Source organism: Ornithorhynchus anatinus, chromosome 20 (assembly GCF_004115215.2).
Source record: "Ornithorhynchus anatinus isolate Pmale09 chromosome 20, mOrnAna1.pri.v4, whole genome shotgun sequence".
Taxonomy (NCBI): Eukaryota; Metazoa; Chordata; class Mammalia; order Monotremata; family Ornithorhynchidae; genus Ornithorhynchus; species Ornithorhynchus anatinus.
Window position 1 is genome coordinate 310,184 of NC_041747.1, and position 25,093 is coordinate 335,276.

The window sequence follows — 25,093 nt, forward strand, 5'->3', positions numbered from 1 at the left end:
GTTGAGACAGGGAGGATGGAGGTACTGTCTACGGTGATAGAAAAGTCAGGGGGAGGACAGGGTTTGGATGGGAAGATGAGGAGGTCTGTTTTGGACATGTTTAGTTTGAGGTGTCAATGGGACCTCCAGGTAGAGATGTCCGGAAAGCAGAAGGTGAGGATGATTGAATGCCCATAGGTGGAGAAATCTGGGTTCTCTCACTCCACGAATCTTTGTATCGTCAAACATTGCCCCGCTCAATCCATTCTGGCAATGATCATGGAAAAGCAAAGATTCTTCACAGAAATTAATCTTTATTAGAAAAGGCTTCAGAACAGCCCAGCCAGTCTCCCTGAGCCTAGCATGTGGGAAGCTGGGTGAGGTGAGCTGAGGGACTGTGGGCTGGGAGGAGAAAGCCTCCCTTCTCTGGGTCCATGCAATAAGAACACCTCACAAAGGTGAACTCGTGCCTTTCTGGTATGAGAAAACCAAGCCCATTATGAAGAAATAAACCATCTGATGTATTAAATAAGATTTCAATCAAACTAAGATATAATTAGGTCTGCTATGTTACAATATACAATGGCAGTTTTCAAAATGGATCAAAGGTATCTGGAAATGGGCTTTGTTGCCAGGAGTCCCAGGGCCCTGGGCTCCCTGGATCCATATTCCCCTGCAAATCCAAGGCACAGGAGTCCCTCCTTCCCCCCCGACCCTATCCCCATACCACCCCCTCCCCTAGCCCAAAAAACAGGTGCCTCCTCCCCCCAACCCCAGGCCTTGGAAAGTCAGGATGGCTCAGACCTCCTGCTTCCTGTTCTGAGAGCCTGGAAGGCCCATCCCACGCTGCCACACACACTCAGCTTGGCCTGGATGTAGATTTTCCCTCCATGGTTTGGATTGGATGCTTTTAAAGAATCAGAGGATGTTCTTTTGGCAACACGCATCTGAGAACAGAGGGCAGCACGGTGTTGGAGACCCGGCTGGGCACGAGGCCTCATCACTACAGTGCGGCTTTTCCTTTCCAAGGGTCTCCGGGGACACGCTCCCAGAGAGCTGAGTTGACAGATGATCATGATGGCTGAGTGTTAAACTATGGAATCGGGCACGGTTTGCAGACAGAGAGACAGGGGCTCCAGGGATCCGGGCCATGTCCCCGGCCCTTCATTGGGTCTGTCTCTTGGCTTTCAGCTTGGCCAGCTCCATCAGGCACTCATCTCTCCATTGCCGCCTGGCGTCCAGGTGCTCGGGGTCTGCAGGGGTGTTTTCGCACAGGGCCTGCAATGAAAGAGGAAAAAGTAGGGAGGTGAGTGACGCTGGAAGAACTGACCTTCACCCACCCCCGCCTCCTGTGGGCCTCCTAGCCTTGCTGTGGGTGTAAACAAGGGGAGTGTGAATGCCCCAAGTGTCCCAAGGTGGTGGGGGGATCCAGATGGGAACCTTCCCGAGAAACATCAGCATGAGTTTCCAAGGGAATCAAAAGCTCTTCCCTGACACTTTCCCAACAAGTGTGTGATCGTTCATCCCTGGCCATTGGGCTCACAGGCCTCTACGCCGGCCACATCTGAGATCCCTGGGCCACCTGCTACCCTGGGGCCCTATTGAGGAGAAAGGCAGGGGCTGACAGGAATCTAGACAAGGGGTGCTAAGAGTATGGTCCCCCTTTAGACTGTAAGCTCCTTGTATGTGGGGAACATGTCTACAGTTCTGTTTCACTGTACTCTCCCCCAAGCACTTAGTACAGTGCTCTGTACAAAGTAAGTGCTCAATAAATACCACTCTACCATTGATTAATTGATGAGAAGAGGGGAGTCTTTAGGACATCTCAGATATCCACTTTTTTTCACAAACCTGATGAATTTTCTGTACAGTTTCTCCTGAAAACTCTGGAACAGGTCCAAATGTTTTCAGGACACGCTTCATGCCTTCACTATACTGCTCACAATAGCTCAACATTCCTAAAATGATTAAAGAGACACAGAGGATTCCCTCAATCAGTGACACAAATATCACAAAACAACATAAGTTCCCATCAGCAGTGAGTTTTGTGGGTAGTCAGTTCTCACATTTGTCGGTTACGAAATTTACCAGGGCTTACTATGTTCTGAGCATTGTGCTAACCACTGGTGCAGACACAAGACAATCTGATCACACACAGCCCCACATGGGGCTCATAGTCTAAAAAATGGAGTACTCTCAAGAAATTAAGACAGTAGTAAGAAATATGAGGAAAGGGACTTGCCAAGCTCACACAGCAGGCAGTAGCAGACTTGGGAATAGAATCTAGGTCTCCTGGCTCTTCATCCCAGGCTCCTTCTACTGAGTCCCTGTTGTGTCTCAGGCCCTTTGACAACCTAAATTTACTCTGCCTCCTGGTTACCCTCTCTACACACACACGAGGATGCCTTCAAAGTACTCTGGCAGATTAGTGAGGCTCAAGTCCCTCAGAATAAAACCACTTTCTTCCCTCAACAAGTTGTACTTTCCCACGTGCAACCTGCTCCTAAACTTAATTGCTGATTCCACTGATTGTCAGGCACAGATGTGACATTCTGCACCCAGATTCTCAGGTGACTTCCAGAACACTTCTCATTGACTGTGGCTCCTTTTTAATCCACACTGTAAGCTTCACACACATTAGGTGCTGAATAAACTTTGTTGATTAAGCCTCATAAATTCATTGCTACTTCCCCATAATGTAGGTAACCTAAAAAAAATTAGAATAAAATGAAAAAGTGGCCAGAAAAGTCAGTGGCTATACCTAGAGAATTTATCTGTATATCAATAAATTGCCTGTGTGATTGAAATCATCATTTTAAAAAGGAAAGAAACATCATGGCTCTGCTCAGAGCTCTTATTCAGTCATTTTCCTGAGGAAAGCAACCTGTTCAATAAAGCTCAGTCTCCAATCCCAAGAGCTACACGAATGGGAGACCAGTCTTCAGGAAGAGAATGTGGTAAGACAGGAGAAAACCCCACACTTCAGTCTTGATAAATGCCACTTTCGCAAAAAGCAGTTCATCAACACGCCACTCTGGGTTTTCAGAATAATAATAATAATTATGGCATTTGTTAAGCGCTTACTATGCGCTGAATACCATTCTAAGCACTGGGGTAGATACAGGGTAATCAGATTGTCCCACGTGGGGCTCGCCTTTTTTTTTTAAATCCCCATTTTTACAGATGAGGTAACTGAGGCACAGAGAAGTTAAGTGACTTGCCCAAGGTCAAACAGCAGACAAGTGGCAGAGCCGGGATTAGAAACCACGACCTTTACTAACTGAAGTTGTGATTCACATACAGTCATCATTACGGTATCAAGTCAAATACTGTGTCTAACTTGATTAGCTTGTATCCACCCCAGCACTTAGTACAGTGTCTGGCACAGAGTAAGGGCCTAACAAATATCCTTAAAAAATTACATTAATCACACTTCGGGGGATTTAACCCAGTACACGTCTCTTTCCTGTCTGCTCCACAACACTCAGTCCTCAGGTTTCCAGGGTTCTTGCCTTAGGAGTTTGGAACAGGGTGAGCTTGGAAGTCAATAACTACAAATGATTGACTCTAGCAGAATTAGTTCAGAAATTACATTGCATTCAATTCTCTTCCCTAAACAATTCCTAGGGACATAGCAGATGGCTATATTTGCCCAGGGAAAATGAACATTTAAAATGGTGAAATGATGCTGGGAAGTTTCCTTTATATTACCAAATGGTTAGACTGAGGCTAACACTGAGTTGGTTATTTCCCTTTGAAAATTGACTCTAGAGAGAACAGAAGGCTACTGTTCCAGCCAACAGCAGAAAGCTAGATTTTCTCTTCCAAACATACGGCTGTTCTCAGCTGAAGTTCACCCCCCAGCTCTGTCAGCGGACCAGACAGTTTGTGAACAGGACCACGACAGGACCTGTCTGCTCCTCGGCTACTAATAACCCTGATTTCAAACAGCCTCCTTAGCTCACTGGGAGAACAAAGCAGAACATAGCAGCTCAATTCCTGCCGCTTTGGATCTCAGAGCACCATATCAGGTTTCAGATGAAGCTTTGCAGGGACAGGCCACGAGGGGAAACAGACGGGTTCCGCACACTAAGTAACTCCTGAGCTTGAAGCCAGCCCTGGCCCAGGATCCCATTTGTCCGTTCTCCAACCTTCCAGAGAGGAATGGTCAACTTTTACATTTTGCTCCCTGTAGGACTGGAGAGGGGAGTTAAGAAACTGCACTAACTACGCAGCGTGGGGGCTCTGTTCTTCGAGGACCTGTGCTAAGGGAAACCTATGCTGTGGTACTCGCCCTGTCCACCTCCGGGAGCCCGACTGTTTCTTTGGATACCGTGGCATGTGGCCTCCCAATGGGCTCATGAGATCAGACTAACGCTCGCTAGTTCTGGACCATGTTTTGGCCAAGGTGGGTTGGAGAAATCCGAGTCCCGGGAGGACTGACCACATCAAGCCCTGAGCAGTTGCCCTGCGAGTATTCACCAGGGGAAGACAGTACCTTGTGAGTTGAGGTGCATGGTTTCCAGGGGCCCTAGGAACGCGTAGCGCATCCCCAGGCCATGAGACATCACGGTGTCGAGGTCGGATGGTGACACTATTCCTTCCTGCACAGAGAAAGGGAAAGGAGGGAGGTGAATGCTTGGAAGCTTATTTTGACATTTTGTGTCTAGTTTCTGACTGAAGAGAAAACCAATCACAGCCTTTGGCCCTCAGTGGTGGGAACGGGGGGGAGGCGGTAGGTGGGTGTGGGATGGCGAGACGGGCAGATGGGCGGATACTGGTTGGGTAATTTGGGTGCACAGTGAGATGGGCAGGCGATGGGTTGGCCAGGCAGCACAGCAGAGTCCACACTGCTCTGGGTTTGTCCCGCACCCTGGTGTGAATTAGTGAATTTGAATAATTGAATTGAAAAATATAAATTTGCCACAGTTCTCTCCACCTCAGCCCGAAATTTGGCATTTTCTGATCAAGCCGAGCTTCACACTACAAGTCTCATTTACCAATAAGGTGTAACTGGATGATCCGCCACAGGAAGCCGACTGCTCCAGTTTGGAACGAGCTGGGCCGCGTGGCCCCGGAGTGACCCGGCACACCTCGTGGGCAGGCGGCACTGACACCCACCTTTGACATTTCAACTTTCATCAGAGCAGCGGTTGGTGAAGTTGGATTTATCTATTTGCCACCAAGCCAGAGTGAACCTTAAATCCCTGTTCGTTTCCTCCCCTCTAATCTCCAGGATAGTGGATCCCAATCCAAACAGCCATTCCTCGGGAATGGGAGCCGCCTGCCCCTGGACCAGCCCGGACAGGACCCTGTGAGAACCTTCGCTCCTCTGGGGGACAGGCCCCGCCTCGCCCCAGCTGGGGCCTCTCCCTGTCGCTCCGCTCAGTGCCACCAACACAGAGACGACGTACCCCAGTTCACCAGCTCAGTGGCTGGCAGGGGACTTAACCGCTGTCGACCGACACAGAAAGCCTCTCGGAGGAGAGCCGAGCCCGCAGGGGCACGCCCACCCAGGGCACATTTCCAGCCCGCACAGCCCACACCCCGCCAGCGGGCCCCAACCTGCTCTACTGCAGGTTCCAGGACAAATCCTATAGGCTTTCCCTGAAAGGACTGTTGATTGTACCTTAACAGGGTGGGGAGAGATTCCCAGCCACGGCCACTCAGCGCCCTCCTTCCAGCCCCAACCCTGCAGGAGAGCCACAGCCCACTGCGGTGGGTGGCCAGTGCTCCTCCCTGCCCATGCCGCGGGCCTCGGGCGACTCCTCCTCGCCCGCCTGCCCGCCCGCTGGGGAGGGGGTGAGTCTGCAGGCTCTCTGGGAGTACCAGAGAGAAGGAAGGTCAGAGCTCCCTCTGCCGTCTCTGCTCCTGCCAACATTGCTCAATCCCTCAGGAGCCCAGGGGAGTAGTTGTAAATGGCATTCACTGAGAACCAGCCCTGTGCGCTGCACTGAACCAAGTCCTGGGAACAAATATATACAGTGAGGATTATTATTAATGGTAATAATAAGAATAAAAATAATAGTACTTGTTAAGCGCTTACTATGTGCCAAGCATTATACTAAGTGCTAGGGTGGATTCAAGCAAATCGTGTTGGACACAGTCCCTGTTCCATGTGGGGCTCACAGTCTTAATCCCCATTTTGCAGATGAGGTAACTGCGGCACAGAGAAGTGAAGTGACTTGCCCAAGGTCACTCGGCAGACAAATGATGGAGCCAGGATTAGAACCCATGATCTTCAGACTCCCAGGCCCGTCCTTTATCCACTTTGCCAGGCTGCACCCTTCGCTTTCCCCTTCAGGATTATTGTCCTTACTATTATGAATAATAACAGTGATGGTATTTTTTAAGCACTTACTAGGTGCCCAGCTCTATGCTGAGCAGATAACTGGACTAGACACGTCCCTGTTCCACAAGGCTCACAATCTAAGAGGTACGGAGATATTATTATCCTTAATACTGTTGTTATAGTTGAGGTAATGACTGACAGCAGAGTGTCAAGCTCGAGGCTAAAGGTAATCGGGGATTGTCGGAAAAAGGCCTGCCTGTCCCCAGCTCCCGGAAGATGGAAAGTTGAAGAAAATTGGGGTAGAGAGTTTCCATACTCTTGTTGGTGTAGGTTGAAAGAGGAATTTTCCCTCCTTCCTTGGGCTTGCAGAACTGTCCTCCAAAACAGTGTCTAGGTTCCTCTAGGGTCATGGAGGAGGATGAGGAAGAGGAGGAGAAGGAGGAGGGGAGAATGGTTGCCAGGAAAGGGGCTGCTCCTGCTCCCTCACACCAAGCTCAGCTGACTGCTCATGGTACTGGAACAGGGGCAGACGCAAGTTCAGAAACCACCCCAAAATTCCAGCTTCAACAATGACCTCGTCTCCCCCTCCATGCCACCCACTGGGACGGCACCCTTCCTCCCTTCCCCTGGCCACCATTGCCCACCAATGCCCAGCACACCTCCCTGCAGTAGGGAGGAGGGGTATCAATGGTCATAAATAGGGAGGCCAGTGTGCCTGCTGGGGCCGGGCTGTCAGTGGTGAAGGTTTCTAATCCAAGAAACACTGAGGAGGGAGGTTCTGCAAGTTGGTCAGGCAGGAATCCCAAAACACAGCTGGCTGATGTGGGGGGACGAGGTGGGGAGCAGGTAGAGACCCAGGGTAAAGCGAACTTGAGGCCAGGAGAAGCCTCAGGCCGATTCCACTGTCAGGGGTCTTACCTGCCCCTTCTCTCCACTTGGCCCAGGAACATGTACCCAACCAAGGTGAGTTCCTGGAGAACCCAGGAGGCTACCGTGGGCCATGTGGGGTGCTGTGCCCAGGACCCCAGCTGAGGGCTTGGGGGGCAGTCTGGGAACCAAGATGGAGGGGGACTCTGGGTTGCGGGGGAGGGGTTCTCCCAGTTGCTTCACTCATGCTTGGTTCTCAGGCTGGCGGGCCAAGCACAAATAACTATGAGCATTTAAAACCAGAAGGGGCAGCGGTAAGTCAGCCTTTCCCCAGCAGTGAGGACATCTTTACGGTTATCTGCGTGCTCGGGGAAAACAACCTAACCACAAGAGCAGGGTCCCACGCAGCCCCTTGATTCTGGAAAGCCTCATACCCTGCCCTTTCCCGTCCTCACTGTCCAGCCCCTCCCAGGCACAGCCTGAACTAGCCCGCCTGGTCTTGGCACCTTGCCAAGATGACACCGTAGACTCCTGGAGCGTCACCCGGACCTCTGCCGTGACACCCTAAGTCAGCGACGCAAGGCCTGAAGCAGCATAAGTGGGGACCCAGCCCGACCACCAACTGCTCCGGCACAGGTGCCTTAAAATCTGGAAGGGAAAATATTCAACTCCCCACCTCCCATCCAAATTCTAATTCCTGAAAGGTTTGGAGGCCAGATTTCTAGAAGGTTTTAAAAGGTGGCAAACTTTTCCACTTTTTTTAACTGCACCGGGTTGGTGGTTAGGAAACTACCACAGGGGCAAATGTTTTTTTAAAGCAAAGTGAGTATCATGCCTGCATCCAGCGCCATTTCTGCACGTCCTAACTTGCCCGCGGGAGGCCGGCTGATGGCTGGGTTGGCAGCCATCATCACATGGCATCGCACAGTGGGCAATTAATAAATACTACTGCTATGATCATCCTGACTGCTGGGAGCTAATAATGCTGCCCTCCAATCAGAGAGCCGGAACACCAGAACCACATTCCCAGGAGGCAGTACTGGAGGCATCACAGCTGAAAGCACCTACTTCCGCTTCCTTGTAAACCAGAAACGGATCCTTTGCCCACATCCAAGAAGTGGATCGAGGAAACCCTCCCCCTCTGATGCCTTTCAGCTGCCTCAGTTCCCTCACTGCCCTCTCCCCACCCAGCTCTGGTTGAGGTTTCTGGGAGCCCAGATTCTTTCAATAACCACCAACTACAACAAAAAGGAAGTCCAAATCATCTAGATGTCAGTAGGGCTTAAAACTCAATCCACTTCATCCTAAGTCACAGAAGGTTTTGCCCACTACAAATATACACTCATTTTCTATTTCACAGGGAGATTCTTATTCTCTTACAAGCTACTATTTTCCCTAACCCTAAACTCTTCTAATGTCTTTCTCTGCCTATAGACTGCAAATTCCTTGTGGGCAGGACAGACTTCATCTATCAACTTTGTTGTATTTTACTTTCCCAATTGTTTAGTACAGTGCTCTGTATACAATAAGTGTTCAATAAATACCACTGATTGACTGATTGGTTATCCTCACTAGGCCTGTACACTTGGCTCAACCCCAGCCTCGGTTTTTCTCAATTGAATTCTGTGGAGTTACTAGAATGAGACCAGGCGCACAAATGTCTGATCAATATCATTCTGGAAGTGTCAGAATGTGTTTCTCATCTTCCAGGTGAAAAAAATTAGGATAGGACTCTTGGGTCTGGGAAGACACGGATTTAGGGGGCAAAATTGAAGTTACAAGATCACGGAGTGGGTGGATGGACAAACTGGAACCATTCCGCCAACCCGCAGCACCAGGATGAGGGGCCACCCACAGAAGCTGGAAGTTGGTAGCTTCAAAAAAACACCACAAAAGGAAACCCTTCTTCACTCTATGGGTGGTGAGCACAGGATATGGAATTCATTCCTACAGGAAGTTGTGTGGCTTAAAAATACCAGCAGGCCCAGAGAGGTTTGGAGAAATGAATGAACTCTGGCATTCTGAGATAGTTTGAGCCTTCTTTGAGGGAAGGGGTCCATAGGGCAACCCTTACCCAGTTCTCCCAGCATCTGGGTGGCATGGGAATCAGATCCCAGGATGGGTGGATTGCCCACCTGACCAGAAATGGTGGTTCCTAGATTTTTCAAGGAGGTTGGGTTTTTTTTCCACAAATTTTTCAGGGTATTTGTTAAATACTTATGATGTGTCAAGCATTGTTCTAAGCACTAGGGTAGATATTAAATAATCAGGATGGACACAGACCCTGTTTCACACAGGGCTCACAGTCTAAATTGGAGGGAGGAGGATTTAATCCCCATTTTACAAATAAGATAACTAAAGCCCAGAGAAGTTAAGTGACTTGCCCAAGTGACTCAAAGAGCAGAGAAGTAGCAGAGCCAGGATTAAAACCCAGGATGTCTGACTCCCAGGCCCACACTCTTTCCAGTAGGCCACACTGTTCCTCATTTTTAGAAAGTTTCGGGAGAAAGGGATCACACATGACATTTTATTTTTTAGAGCTAGCCTGTTTATAGCTGGGCAAAGCCTTGGAAGTGCAGTCCCTATGTATCTCGGGCTTGAGAGAACAGCGGGAGACTGAGCGGGGATTTAAAACTGCAAATTGGAAGGTCATTTGGGAGCAGGAGCTTACTATTTTTGCTCAAGCAACAGGAGTTGGCCCTCCCCCAGGCAACACGTCCCGCTGGTCAAAAAGGCCTGCAGACCCAAGGTAGGATGGTCCTCATGTGCAGAGGGCCAGGCTTGGCCATGGCCATTTCCGTGGAAATGCTATGTCTCTCTCTCTCTCCCCCCGCCACCCCATCATACTGTTTCCAAACCCACTTGGGCTCATGGCCTCTCCCCTACGGAGCAATGTGGCTCTTGCCACATTGCAACAATGGAGGCTTCTCCCTCTGCCTGGACAGATTATTACTCAGACAATTGTGGTTTGGTTTAAAATTGTTTTGTCTGTTGCCAGAACCTACACATCTCCAAGGGGGCAGGACTCTAACATTCCTGCATGCTTGGTCATGGGCATTTTGCTCACCAGTAAAAGAAGTCACTGGCTATAACTCTGAGCTGATGCAACGAGGTACTGAATCATTCCTGGAAAATGATTACGTTGGGAAAAGTCTTCCACCTATTGCTGATCCGTGCCAACTACGGAAAAATGAAGGACAGCTGGGGGAGGCGAGGGGAAAGGAGCACTAAAACATTTTGTTGCTTGACTCAGTCACCTTAACCCCTCCAATCTTACCTCTCTGATTTCCTACTACAACCCAGCACGTTCACTTCACTCCTCTAATGCCAACCTACACACTGTACTTTGGTCTTATCTCTCTAACTGGCGGACTCCTTGCCCACATCCTGCTTCTGGCCTGGAACGCCCTCCCCTTCATATCCAACAGACCTCAAGTCTCATTAAAATTTCACCTCCTCCAAGAGGCCTTCCCCAACGAAGCCTTCATTCCCCTTCTCCCTCTCCCTTCTGCGTCACCCATGAACTTGGATTTGTACCCTTAATTCAACCCCACTCTCAGCTCCACAGCATTTATGTACATATCTGTAATTTATTTTAATATCTGCCTCCCCCTGTAGAATTTAAGCACCTTGTGGGCAGGGAATGTGTCAACCAACTCTGTTATACTGTACTCTCCCAAGCATTGAGTACAGTGCTCTGCATTCATTCATTCAGTCGCATTTATTGAGCGCTTTCTGTGTGCAGAGCACTGTACTAAGCGCTATGAAAGTACAATTCAGCAATAGAGACAATCCCTGCTCCCAATGGGCTTACAATTTAGAAGAGGGGAGAGGGACATCAAAATAAGTAAACAGGCATTAATATAAATAAATATGTACACCTATACACAAGTGCTGTAGGGTCAGGGGGTATAGCAAAGGGAGCGAGTCAGGGTGATGGGGAGGTGGGGGGAGCTGAGGAAAAGGGGGGCTTAGTCTGTGAAGGCCTCTTGGAGGAGGTGAGCCTTCTCCTTCACAGTAGAGCTGTGAAGGGAGGAAGTGAGATTGTTTAGTGGATTTGAGGAGGGAGGGCATTCCAGGCCAGAGGTAGGATGTGGGCCAGGGGTTCACGGCGGACCAGGGGTCGACGGCGGGACAGGCGGGAACGAGGCACAGTGAGGAGGTTAGCATCAGAGGAGTGGAGTGTGTGGGCTGGGATATAGAGAGAGAGAAGGGAGGTGAGGTAGGAGCAGGCAAGGTGATGGAGAGCTTCGAAGCCAACAGTGAGGAGTTTTTACTGTACACAGTAAGTGCTCAGTAAATACGAGTGATTGACAGAATAAATGCAAGTGATTGACTGTCCTGCTCATGGAAGCAGGGAACTTTATTAAATTTCATAAGTGCTTAGAACAGTGCTTGGCGCATAGTAAGCGCTTAACAAATACTATCATTATTATTATAATAACCCTTAGGAAAATCGAGGTAAAGGCTCACTTCCATTCACTTCCAGTTCTGCGACCTACATGTTCTCACCCATCGGCACTGAACTCCAATTGGGGAGCGAGTAGGTTACCAACTTTACAAAAAGCAGTGTGTGCTGTGAAAGCTCCAGGTAAGGTGTTTCCAGCATGGAAAAGCACAGAGCATCCTCTAGCCTAAATGGGAAAAGACGGGTGACAGAAACCAGATTTGACAATCACTTGGTGGTGGTAGCAAGAGAGCATGACAGTTACCCCCAGAGCTCTCATCTGGGGGTGTAGGAAGACCATGGTATCCCCCAGTGTGGAGGAGTTAGGGAAGGGGGAGAGGACACATGGCATGCCTGCCTCATCCAGAAGGAGCTGGAGATGATGGGACAGAGAAGAAGGGCAAGTTTTGGAGAGATTCCAAGAGACCTGGGGCCCGAGGGGAGAAAGGTTCAAAGAGACCAGAGAGCCTATGGTCTGGGAGCAGAAATGCCGAGAGCCAAAGATGGCTGAAAGCTTTCATAAATAGAGTGCGATAGCCGAGAAGCAGGAGACCTTGACCTGACCCCTGGGCAGGTCCCCTGAGCTGGGGAGGGAGCCGGAGGAGTAATGGGAAAATCCAGGTCAGCATGTGTTGTTCTGGCTTGCCAAGGCCTCTTGCAGTAATGAGTCCACGCGTCTCAGAAAAGGCAGAACCTGCCACGGGTCTTGGCGGGGTTCCTGGGAACGGAAGATATCCTGGTGGCCTGGAGATCTCTGCAGAGAGCAGGAATGGCCAGAACTGGCCCAGACATCCCTAGCCCAAGGTCTCCCTCCGTCCCATGCAGGAACACAGACAAGATGGCCGACCCGCTGTCGCCTTCCGACCTGCCCGTGGGGGAAAGGGCTGGCCTGGTCCCACCCATCGGAAAGGGGCCGGGGCCCCGCAGCTCCTGAGGAGAGTGGTTCTCTCACCGCTTCATGAAGTGTGTGCCTGGCCTGGGAACAGACGCCCCCAGCCACACCCTGTGTCTCTCCCCATACTCAGCTCCTTGCTGCTGGATACAGTCCAGATCTGCGGTGGCCTGAGGCAGCCCGGAGTGATTTCAACCACTCTCCATTAAAGAAGAAACTTTGGAGAAAATTCACTTTCCTCCTATCTGGGCAGGCTGCTCTGAACATGCTGTCTCATGCTTATGTCTCTCTGCCCCCGGGACCCAGAGGTCTCCAAAAGAGGGCTTCCCCTCAGTCCCTCTCATGGCTATCGCACACACTCTGGAGACAAGCCGGCACTGATTTCCATAGGGATTCTTCCCCTACCCTATCCACTGGGTAAGGTCTCCTGACCCTACCAGAGCGGCAGCCCATCTACCCCACTGTTCTCACCAAGATGCTAGTCTGTCATAAAATAAACAACATGGGCAGGTCTGACCTAGAAAACATTGGCCTGGCAGGACACCCTCCCCACACTGCCTCCTACCCACAGACTTCTCTCCAAATGCTTTCACCCACATAAACCCCTTTACTTCCCAGACCTCCTCTGCCGACAACCACCCCCATACACACACACCCCAGCCTCCATTCACCCCACTCCCATTTCAATCCAATTCATGAACGCCATCATTTTGCAGGTGAACTATAGGAGGAAGTTCGTGTTTCCACTCAGGTACAGCCTAGGCCCTTCTCCCTAGACTTCCCTCTAAGCATGTGCTCTATTGTCGAAGCCGGGGAAATCCTGGTATATCTGGCCTTCCTGCTCTGGAAGTCCAAATCAACAGGAAGGTGATTGTTAGTCTGTGCAGTGAGTGGAGGGATGGGAAGAGGAGGAAGAGGAGGAAGAGGAGACCATCACCTGAACTTTTAAAGGAGGTAAAAGTGAGAATGGTCTCCCTCCATGAGCAGCTACAGGACACTGATAAGGGTCCCCACCAAGAGTCATGCATGTAACCTGAGGAGCCTCAAACTGACCATCCGGTCTGGGCTTAGAGGGATCCGGGACTGTGGCCTCTTAGCTAGGACAGGGTGAAGGTCCAGGGCGTTCAGGGCCGAGGCCGACCTGGGACCTCAGGAGGAAGAGACGCCCATTAGGTGTCCAATTCAGTGCCCAGCTAGGTGCCTGATCATACCAATGGTTGAGGGCGCTGCTGATGCGTGTTCTTCTGATGGGGGTCAATCAATCAATCAATTGCATTTGCGTGCTTACTGTATATACAGTACAGTACTAAGTGCTTGGGAGACTGTAATATAACAGAGTGGGTAGATACATTCCCTGCCCACAGTGAGCTATCCTGACAGCTGCTAAGTTCCATGGTCCAGGGTTTACCAACCAGACCTCTCGGACAACCAGGCGGCCCCAATGAAGACACAAGCCCTTGGCGGGGGGTCTGGTCAGTACTCCAAAAAGAGCCCGGGGCCCACCCAAGGCATGATCCCAGACAAACCCTGGGCCAGACACTCCATGTCGTCAGGAGCTGGGTTGCCAGGACCTATACCCAAATGCGCCTCTCCTGAAGTTGGGCAACTCTAGAAAAAGCAAAATGCACTAGGTTACTAGCTCCTCCTCACCAAGGCCTGCGGACACAAGGAAATGTGCTGACGGTCGGAAATTAGCTGTGAATCACTCACACTATCACCGTCCATCACCATTTCACTGTGAAGAGCTTCACTACACACACCAGCACTACAAACACAAGCACTCCCAGCCAGGTGCAAAACAGTTTCTCTATTGAGGGAATTGAAAGCTAATACTCTAATGTATGTTAATACCTTAATGTGCAGGTATAAAAACCGATATGCTTATACTGGCCTCTGGCGAGACGCGAGTTCTGAAAGATTTCTATGAAGGTAAGATCGGTGGCTTTCCTGCCATAAGAAATGTTGTCCCTGGGTCAGATCAATGGTGGCGCTCAGAGCCTGGGAAACATTCTAGTTGCTAATTCCTACCAACATTGCCTCATTCTACCCCAACGCCACTAGCACTGAAGTCACACTTGGGCGCACACTCACACCTGAAGACGTGGTCCCTGGAAATGGAGAAGGTCTCACGGTGTCTGCCAGAGCATGACGGACAGACTTTTACCTCGTGTGAACAAACCCACGGGATTCTGTGAGGCAGCACTGTGGCTCTTTGAAAGGGGTGATAACTGTGGGATCTGTCTAAACAACCACCAACTCCACAGTCCACATTGGGGAAAGGGACTTTTGTGAAGTAAGAAAGCTGTTGGGACAATTCTACAGCTCCTGGACGGTTAAAACATCCCTCACTGATCTCCGGCCCAGAGCTCAGCAAGGCAATGATCATAATTACCATAATTACCCATGCCTGGTTCAGGACAGTGGTTGGAAATAATTACCATAATTACCCATACCAAGTTCAGGTCATGGGTTGAGCCTGCCCACCTTCTCCTCCTTCCTCCCCCCTCTCCTCTTGGCTGCCATGGGAGTTGGGGGAGAGGTGGAAGTCGCTCCCTCCACCCCCGCGCCCAAGCAGTCGGCCCCATATTTCCCTCAGGCACAGTCAAGATTCTGCAAGTACTGGAGAGGCCTCTAGCCTGCCTGCCACTCACCCACTTTCCCTCCCGTCCACCCTCCTTCCTCCCATCCACCTACTCTCTCTTCTGCCTTCCCTCCCTGTGTCCTTCCGCCTTCCCTCCCGCCCGCCTGCCTCCCCTCACTGCACCTAGAAGCCTCCTGATCTGAGAGCTGCTGGTGGAGGAACTACAGGAGGGCCATTCTGCCTCCCTCGGTTGACATAGTGGGCTTTTGGGCTCCCCTCCCACTCAAGCCTTGAGGAGGGACCCCAGCTGGGCACAACATTTCTCTCACAAGATCCCTCAGGGGGCAGTTGAGACTGCTATCTTCAAAAGGAAGGTTCACCTACATCCACGAGCCTCCATGCTTCCCCGATGATGGCGTACTGGAGCCGGTTCAAGACGAATCCATCGATTTCCCTGGCAATCCTCACCGGTGACTGTCCGATCCTCCTCATCAGGGCGTGTGTCCTCTCCACTGTGGAGGGGGCCGTCTCCGGGTGGGGAACCAATTCGACCAGCGGGATGTGATACGGTGGGTTGACCTAGACCAGGGAGAGAGCAGGAGGTCTCAGAGGTGACCTAACCCCGAGGATGGGTTGGGGTGGCTTTTTGGAACAAGAGGCCAGGAGGTCACCACACCAGGTTTGGGATGGACCTGTTTCTGGTGGCCTCGCTTTGCAGCACTAGCTGTGATGAAGATGAAGGAAACCCCAGCAGCGTGAACCTCTGCTCTTCCCCTCCCTGCAAAGAATGTAGAGCCACACAGGCTTGAAATCTGGGTTTACACAAAGAGACCTATAGATTGCACCTTACCATTTTTAGGCTTAGTTCATGCATCAACCAATCAATGCTATTTATTGAGTACTTACTGTGTGCCCAGCACTGTATTAAGTGCTTGGCAAAGCACAATACAGTAAAGTTGGTAGACTACCCACAAAAAGCTTACAGTCTATGGGCCAACTAGCTGGGCCTGGGGTCAATCTAGGCTTTGCTCGCACGGCCAGGATGACGGACGGCAAGTGGGCAAACACGAGAAAGACCCGGAGATCAGCCGGTCTGTTTTAATGGCCACCATCCGTCCCCAACAAAATCTCAAACTCTGGAGTTGCTGAACTCCAATTCCGACCCTTCCCCGTGACTGGCCAATGGGCTTAGGAATTCCCAAACTGGGCCGGGAACAAGAGCAGGCAGAAATGGGGAATCATGAACCCAGAGGACCCCTCCACCACCCTTTCCTTGTCCTTGGAAGCCTCCCCCAGGCAAGGGTGGGGAGGCCAGGGGCCCCTTCCTCTCCAGGTTTATAAGGTTAGGGGTGATGGGAGACATTAGATCCCAAATGTGACTAAGAGCAGTTTAATTGTGGGATGTTTTCATGATAAAACCTTTTCCAGTTGTGGAGAGCAGAGATTTCAGTTTGCATATGCTTGGCCATTCTCCCCCCTCTTTCCTAAGTAAAGGATGGCCCTCTTGGGCAGTGACTCCTCCCTGACATGGAATCGGTGTCCACTTGGTAGCTCTGCCAGAACAGCCAAAGTATGATTTCTCCTTCTCTCCCTCTGCTCCTCCCAGGTGTGACCTCACTCATCCAAATCCCTAACCCCCAACCCCATCCCCCACTCCTATTTTCCCTGTTCTGATTTCCCTCTCCCTAGGCTCTGACTGAGGGGAGGTGGCAGAGAGCGCCAGGATGGCTGACCCCAGTGGTGGGCTGACCCCAGGCCCGGCTAGCTCAGGAAGGAGCAGGCCTTTAGGGTGAAATGAGTCAGTCTACTTAATGTGACCCCTCCTGGCAAGGCAGACCTGGCAGTATGGGCGGGTGGCGGGGGCCTCCGCAGGTGGGCGGGGCTGCGGGGAAGCGGGAGAGGCGGGCCAGTCAACAGCTGCTAAGGCAGTACGGCATCTCTTGCACAACCGTTCTGCAAGGAGGTGTCGGCCAGCACGCAGGCATCGGGCCCGCGGGTCCGCCACTGACCTTACTGACGCCGATCGTTTCCGCTCAGCCAGACAGCAGGGGGGACGTCACTGCAGCTGGAGGCATATTTTGCCTACTTCAATAAAAATGTTTCCCGGTAAAGGGGAGTGTAAATGAAAGTGTGCCCTGCTCTCATGGAAGGAAAGTGCCCTGGGCCAGAGGAAGAGGCTGCTCCCTCCCAGAACTCAATGAGCTCAAAGCTAATGTTCCATTCCTCTTCTCAGTGGAAGGGTTTGGGGGGAATTGGCCATGTTCAACTGGCCACTCCACAAGTCCTGGCCCCAAGCTAACCTCAGTGGAGCGTTGCATCCTAGAATCAGCTGCCTTGGGCCTGGCTGGGAATGGTGAGGTCCAACCAAGCAAGGGCAGCTGTGGGGGAAGAGGGGAAGAACAGTGGTGCAGTATGAGCTGCAGGAAAGAACGGTGCAGTGTGAATGGGGTGAGGGGTCCGCAGCAGTGTGGTGGGGGGAGACAGCAGTGCACTGTGTATGTGCGTGGGGTGGGGGGAGAACGGGACATGGAGTAGTCCCAGTCCTGCATTCATTTCCTGCACTCAAGGCCCCGTCCTGCACTGTTAGCTAGGACTTCAGAAGGGTAGTTTGCTCAAAGGGGAGCCCAAGTCCTGAAGAGTCCGACGTCTCTGTTTCGAAGGGCTGTTCCACCCCATTCTGCAGCAGCAGCCGTGGCGAGGGCAGAAGAGTACTGAGCCCCTAGAATAGGCAAAGTTCTGTTCTAGGTGCTCAGGGAATGGATAAGAATATGAACCTCTGCCCTCAAGGAGTTTACAGTCTATGGGAAAGATGATTTCAATGTCTGTCTCCCCTAGTAGATTGTTAGTTCCTTTGGGGCAGGTATTATGGCTACTGATTCTAGTATACTCTCCCAAGTGCTTAGCATAGAGAAGCAGCATGGCCTGGTGTATACAGCACGAGCCTGGGAGTCAGAAGGACCTGGATTCTAATCCTGGCACCTCCACTTGTCTGCTGTGTGACTGTGGGCAAGTCACTTCATTCTTCTGGGCCTCAGTTACCTCATCAGTAAAATGGGGATTAAGACCGTGAGCCCTGTGTGGGACAGGGACTGTGTCCAACCTGATTAACTTGTATCTATCCCAGTGCTTAATATAGTGCCTGGCACATAGTAAGTGCTTAACAAACACCATTAAAAAAACACCTCCATAAATCCTACTGATTGGTAGCCAACCTTGAAATAGCAAATAGATTAGGGAAAATAAATCCCTGGTGGGAACCAATAATAATTAATAATAATGGCATTTGTTAAGCGCTTACCATGTGCCAAGCACTGGAGTAGATACAAGTCATTCAGGTTGGACACAATCCCTGTCCCAAATGGGGTTCACAAATGGGGTTCACAAATTAATCCCCACTTTTCAGATGAGGTAACTGAGGCCCAGAGAAGTTAAATAACATGTCCAAGGTCAAACAAAAGACATGTGGTGGAGAAAGGATTAGAACCCAGGTCCTTCTGAATTCCAGGCCCATGCTCTATCCACTATATCCCGATGCCAAGCAATAAGAGTCTGTGGGGAAGACAGTTCTGGAGTATCGGGGACACTCTCATGCAGGTAAGAGCCTGGAAAAGGGAAGGGGAGGGCGTAGTTTGGCTGGCCAAGTCAGGGGGCCTAGAAGAGAGTGGAGGGCGGCTGTTCCGGCCACAGGGACTACTCGGTAACTGAGGAGCACCACAGGCCTCAGGGATCGGGCAGATCCCCATCTCTCTCCTCTGAAACTACCCCAAAAAAGTGTAGAGCTAAGACAAAGACATGTCCCTAAGGAGAGGGTGGAAAGAGTTTAGGCTGGAACCAGCCAAAGGGATTTGGACAAGGGCCTCAGGGAGCCACTGGAACCCAGATGTTATTGCCACGAAAACTGATCTGCTCCACTCTCTGATGGAGAAGAGGAGGCTGACCAAACATTACTCATCTTCTTCGAGCACGTATTGGCCTGTGTTGGTAATGCCTGATCTAGATTACCAGTCACCACGTTTCTCGCAAGAAGGCCCTTAATAAATCTTCAGTGAAGTGTTCAAATCCTTGATTGTATCAATGTTTCCCTAGTTCGGAGTCCAGGGTCCTGCCCAGAAGAGAAGAGGACTTAGATCCGACCGGTGACAGGGATGAAGCACGGGTTGTTCCAGATCTCTCTCTCTCTGGTGGCGACTCCACCTATCACAGGGAAGTGTCAGAGTTTGCCCAACACTGCCACTCCCCTGCAGCAGCCCCAGAGCGGAACACGTCAATGGCATAATGAATCCCATGGATCCAGTTGATTGCCATAGGCTCTGGGAGGGAGAGGCACCAGAAAGGATACAGAGGGTGACAAGCAAGTTCCTCGGCTAGGGAACCATGAGGGCCCTTCCTGAAAGCTGGTCTTCCCAGGGTGGCAAATGGTGGTAGCAGCGGTGGCACACACCCTAGGCAGGGCTGCGGCTCAGGGGACCCTCTCCTTTCAGAGGCTATATGGGGACTTGGAAAACCTGGTCTCTGGTGGTAATGGACCATGAGAACAAATGGCCAAGGGAAATGAATGCTGGGATACTCACAGGATGGGCCACAATACACTGCTTCACATGTTTCAGTCCGGTGAACATCTTTGAAGGCAAAAGGCAGGAACTCGAGCTGCTTATGATGATGTTATCATCCACAACCAGATCTAACTGAGCAAACACTTTCTTTTTCAAGTCTAGGTTTTCCGGAATGCATTCCTGGGAAGAAATGAGGCCAGAAACCAATTGATCAATTGCACCAGTTGAAACCAAATGCACAATTGACATAATGTGCAACCCCTAAAGGCCCCAAACGCTCTCCACCGCCCCCCACCCCTTGGCATCACCAAAGAGCTCTTGGAGGTGCTGTCATATAGAGAGGAGCTAGAAAATTTGCTTCTCTTCTTCTCATCTACGCTGGCAGGGAAAAGGGGCCAAAATCCAGATTCCCACCCATACAAAGAACGATTATAAATTGCTCCTTTATCCTACGAACAGCACGACAGTAAGTAGCCTGGCTTCATCATAGGGGAAAACTCTTCATTCCTTCCAAAAGGCCCCCCGCTAAGGGCAAATGAGGTTTCAAGTAAGCGTGTGAACATCGAATGACATGGTCAAATTGGAAACCTTGCTGCGTAAACCCCATCAAGCCCAAGCCCCAACTCCACTTCTCCCCCACGCGGTGGGGACTGAGTGAGCACCTTTTCTGAAAACATCAGGCTACAAGGAATTTTATTAAGAACGAAAGGTCATTAAAGAACTAGATTTCAAAGACAGAAAAAAAAATTGAGTTATTTAAGAACTGTAAAGCCCATTGTACCAAGTCCCCTTATCAAAAAGGCTACAATACCCTGCTAGTTGCATTGAGCAATTCCTGGATCCGTTAAACTTGCAAGTTGGGTGAAGTTTAAATAGATCCTTTTAGTGAGGCCAGAGACTAGGAAAGAGGTCGATTCTGTTCAAGCTAATAAAAGAGGAGGCATGAATGGCCTTATTGTTGGGTGTGTGCAGAGTCTCCCCTGAAATCATACACCCTTCTCCAGATCATGGGATAGCAAAGCGGGAAGAGCACTTCAAGCCGAGGGAAACCCAAGCCCCTTATGATTAAGCAGGATTGTCAATGGCACATTTGCTGAGGTTCCTTTTAGAGGGGTCTGATTGTATTCCTCGTTGGAGCGGCCGCATTGAGGCCTCTGTCCCTCGTTGCCACCACTGCCACTGCAGAGTTACTTTTTCTGAAAAGCCAGAGATGTTCCTGACTCCCTGGGAGCAAGGTGGAAGCTAAGTCCCTAACACAACTTGGTGAAAAACCCATCACTCATGGATGATTCCTAAGTTCTGAAGCCTGTCGGTAGGCCCTGGGGATCAGAGACAGTGATGGACCTGTCTCCCAGATAGGCTCAGGGTGAGAACAGTAGCTGAGCTCCTCAACAGGGTCAGTAACGCTCTGAAAGCAGCTTTAGACGACCCTTTGTACTCCCGGGTTATTTTCTGCTGCAGATCAATGGCCTCTGCTACAGTGCCCACACCACCTCCCCACCGCAGCCCCCTCGGTGGCTCACCCTTCCTCCCCCTCCCCTCCCCACCGCAGTCCCCCTTCCGACCCCTCCAAGGTGGGCAAGGCCCAACTCCCAACTTGATTAAACCAGCTCATGCCTCTCCCTGCTGTAGGGGAACAGCCAGAAGTCCAGAATGGAGTGTTGATTTGTCAGTAGTGCTGGGGCAGGCAGGGCTGGAGCATCATCACTGCCGAGGTCTCTGCTTGCTGAGTGAAGTGTGAACAAAGCAAAGAAAGAGCTATCTGGAGCCTGGGCAGCCTCCCTTGCAGGCTTCACCTGCATGGCAGCATGGCCTAATGGATAGAGCAGAGACCTGGGAGTCAGAAGGTCAAAGGGTCTAATCCCAGCTCCGCCACTTGTCTGCTGGGTGACCTTGGGCAAGTCGCTTAACTTCTTTGGGCCTCAGTTCCCTTGTCTGTAAAATGGGGATAAGACTGTGAGCTCTATGTGGGAGAGGCACGGTGTCCAACGCGATTATCTTGCATCTATCCCACCACTTAGAACACTGCCTGGCACATAGTAAGCACTTAACAAATACCCTAATTATGATTCTCCTGGGGAGGCATGTTTAATCCACACAAACTCCTTTGAAAAGCCCTTGCTGCGGTCCAATCCCCACCACCCACCGCCAGATACAGACCACACCAGGGTTGTCTAGGACTGAGCCCATAGTATCTTGGCCATATTTCCATTCCCAAACTTGGATGGGATCGTTGTCGGAAGATGAGACTGCTGGATGGGGTACAGGATGGGACTCAGGCTGCACATAGAGGACACATCCAGCTTCAGCTCCATAAACCTGAAATGAATCCTCAGGGAGATTTCAGGGTATCGATCAGCAGCTGAACTCAAGCAGCAGCTGACTGCCCAAATAATCAACTGCTCTAGAAGGAGCCTGTCAGGGTTAAGCCTGCCCGCTCCCCAGAGATGTCCTGGTTGCACACAACTACCGCTGCAGCGATCCAAAGGGAAGAAGCAAGCTTGGCACCCCACCTCAAAAAAACCCACAAAAACTCACCCACAGCCCACTCTTCTCTAAGCAAACTTCTCAGGTTCAAGAACGTTTTAGGGCCATTTTGAATGTGATACTGAAACAGTTTTGGCACAATCTAAAGAAACCTTATAAATCCAGTCTTCTTGGGCCCAGACACCTGCCGGGCATTGGAAAATGCCTGCCTTTCTGGAACCCAAGGAAAGTGCCAGCCCTGCCCCTCCCTGAACAACATTGCACACATTGCAGCTTGTATCTCAGTGTCTCTATACACCAGGAACAATACTATGCTTGTTTCAAGTGGAAAGTACTTTCAATGAAAATGGTAGCTGTATCTACCCAGCATTGCATAAGATGGAGATGGTACAATAAAGACGATTCAGACATGTGAGAGTTTCAGATTTTTGAGGACCAGATTTAGGAAGTTGACTGTAAGACCAGTTTTTGAACTAAGAAGTTAATTCTGTTGTTTCCTGAGGTTCCTTAATATAAGACATTACTCTATTCTGAAAGATCACAAAATTAACCTTTAGAAGTCATTGGATCAATGAGTTGTGCCTGGGAACCAAGCAGGAACTGCACCTTGTCCTCAACCAGGACCCCATTTCCCCCCACGACCAGAAACTGTAGCCGACCAGGAAAATCGTCACCAAGGAAATCTAGGAAACCAAACCCAGAGGGTCTGCCAGACCCAACCATCAGCCAGGGATTCCAAAGAGGGATATGCAGAGGAGAGGAGGAAGACTCTTTTTTGCTGAACAAAAAGCAACCGCTTTTTCTCCAGAGTCACAAACAGGCCAAGGAGGGGTGGCCTGAGCCGGGACAGGGAGAGTGGGAAGTTTGGGTGCCCATATCTCATCCTGCCTGATCAAGGCTCCAGCCATTTACTGCAGATTTTCCAGCCAATTATTCCATGAGAATTGGGCCCCGACCCTCAGTTGGAAGACAGAGCACATTCTGGGACTAAACCAACTACGGTGAGAACCAACCACGCTGAGAAGCAGCGTGGCTCAGTGGAAAGAGCATGGGCTAAGGAGTCCAAGGTCATGGGTTCTAATCCTGGCTCCGCCACCTGTCAGCTGTGTGACTTTGGGCAAGTCACTTGACTTCTTGGTGCCTCAGTTACCTCATCTGTAAAATGGGGATTAAGACTGTGAGCCTCACATGGGACAACCTGATTACCTTGTATCTACTCCAGCGCTTAGAACAGTGTTCAGCACATAGTAAGGCTTAACAAATACCAACATTATTATTATTATTACGGGAAAGCCATTTCACTGCTTCCTCTCCTTGCAGTCCTGTACTTAACATCTGTTTATATATGGGGCAAACAAACAGGAAGGCAATCATTAAGCTCATGTTAAGCAAGGTGCAGAGCCCCTGATTAGCCCCAGGCTCAGCCCAGGGAGTTTAGACCCCAAGCCAACGGGATGGAGCAGGGAAAAGATAGGCAGTTAGGGGCAGCTGAGGGACCACCCCATCACGGCTATTTGCCACCGATTCCCATAGTGGGTACCAAGGAGAACCGTGGACTTCCAAATGAAACCGGATCTTGTTGGCTGAACTGCCAGAGACCTTTGGGGGATGGAAGAAAATTGTCCAGAGACAGAGTCTTTCATTCTCCTGTGCTGATTACAGTTGCTCTTCTGGGGTCTGGCACTTTTAATGCAGAGGATGCCAACTACTACTTTCTTTGCTTCTGAACTGCCCAGTAGAATCCTTCTCGCTCACATTCACACTGCTACCAAGCCTACCTGTCTGCCTTTCTCTCCCTGCCTCCTCCGCCAGTGATTCTGGTCTTCCAGAGCAGGTTGGGGCTCGGTGAAAGCCGGACAAACAGGAGTCTGTCTCCCACGTTCCAGAGAAGGGTGATTGGCCCCAACTTGGCCTCTGGCCTGGGTCCTGTTGGGGGTGCCCCTCCAGCCTGCAGCAGCGTGCAGACAGGGGAGGTGGAAACTGTGGCCTGGGCTGGAGTCACCCATGAGGGAGTGGGTGGAGGCAGGTCAGGTCTGGAAGCTCAAGGGGCCCCACCCACGGAGGGCCTGGGGCAGCTGCCCCACTACCCCTCCTCTGCCCTCCCCACCCTGAACCATTCCTGCTGAGCCTCTTGCTCCCTCCCAAATCATTCCCCCGGCAGAATCTCCTCCCCTATGGCGCGGCTCTCACCCCTTCCCTAATGATTTTGACACGGCTCTGGCATTTAGGGATTAGTTTTCCTAAATTAAAGAAAGAAGAACAAAAGCTTTCTCTCCCCCTGGGAGGCTTTCTGGGAGAATTAGCCGATGCTGGAGTCTAGCACTGGAGCCGAGCATGCATGCACCCTTTCAGGCTTGGGAATGTGTTTTGTCAAAACCTCCAGATTTACAGAGCAAGAGGCCTCCCTTGGCCAAAGCCTTGGAAGCCTGAGTCAGACATGTTGGTTTTCGCCCTCTCCATGAAGAAAGCAAATGGCTGTGGGCATATCCACCCAGACCCCAGGGAGGAAAGATTCCCCTGGGTTCATTCAACCAATCATCAATCAGTTGTATTTATTGAGCGCTTATTATATGCGCTTAGGAGAGTATGATATAACAGAGTTGGTAATAATAATAACAATTAAGGTATTTGTTAAGTGCTTACTATGTGCCAAGCACTGTTCTAAGCACTGGGGTAGATACCAGATAATCAGGTTGTCCCTGGTGGGACTCACAGTCTTCAACCCCATTTTACAGATGAGGCTACAGAGGCACAGAGAAGTTAAGTGACTTGCCCAAGGTCACACAGCTGACAAGTGGCAGAGCCAGGATTAGAACCTACGACCTTTGACTCCCAAGCCTGTGCTCTTTCCACTACTTCCCTGCCCATGAGCTTCCAGTGTGGAGGGGTACACAGACATTAACAGAAATAAATTATGGCCATGTACATAAGTTCTGTGGGACTGAGGGAAGGGTGAATAAAGGAGCAAAACCAAGTGCAAGGGTGACACAGAAGG

The 25,093-nt window shown here is 50.7% G+C and overlaps 1 protein-coding gene across 1 annotated transcript in view; it reads right to left on the reverse strand.

Annotated features, from left to right (window-relative positions):
• Positions 1-273: 273 nt before the first annotated feature.
• The window catches only part of CRYL1 (crystallin lambda 1), a 53,083-nt gene continuing 28,263 nt past the window's right edge, over positions 274-25,093 (reverse strand). Inside the window, exons 4-8 of the mRNA XM_007664086.2 lie at positions 19,630-19,791; positions 15,443-15,637; positions 4,478-4,583; positions 1,831-1,937; positions 274-1,257 (exon numbers count right to left, since the gene is read on the reverse strand). Of these exons, the coding sequence (XP_007662276.2) occupies positions 1,144-1,257; positions 1,831-1,937; positions 4,478-4,583; positions 15,443-15,637; positions 19,630-19,791 (684 nt within the window). The 3' untranslated portion in view covers positions 274-1,143. The remainder of the gene's footprint in view (positions 1,258-1,830; positions 1,938-4,477; positions 4,584-15,442; positions 15,638-19,629; positions 19,792-25,093) is intronic.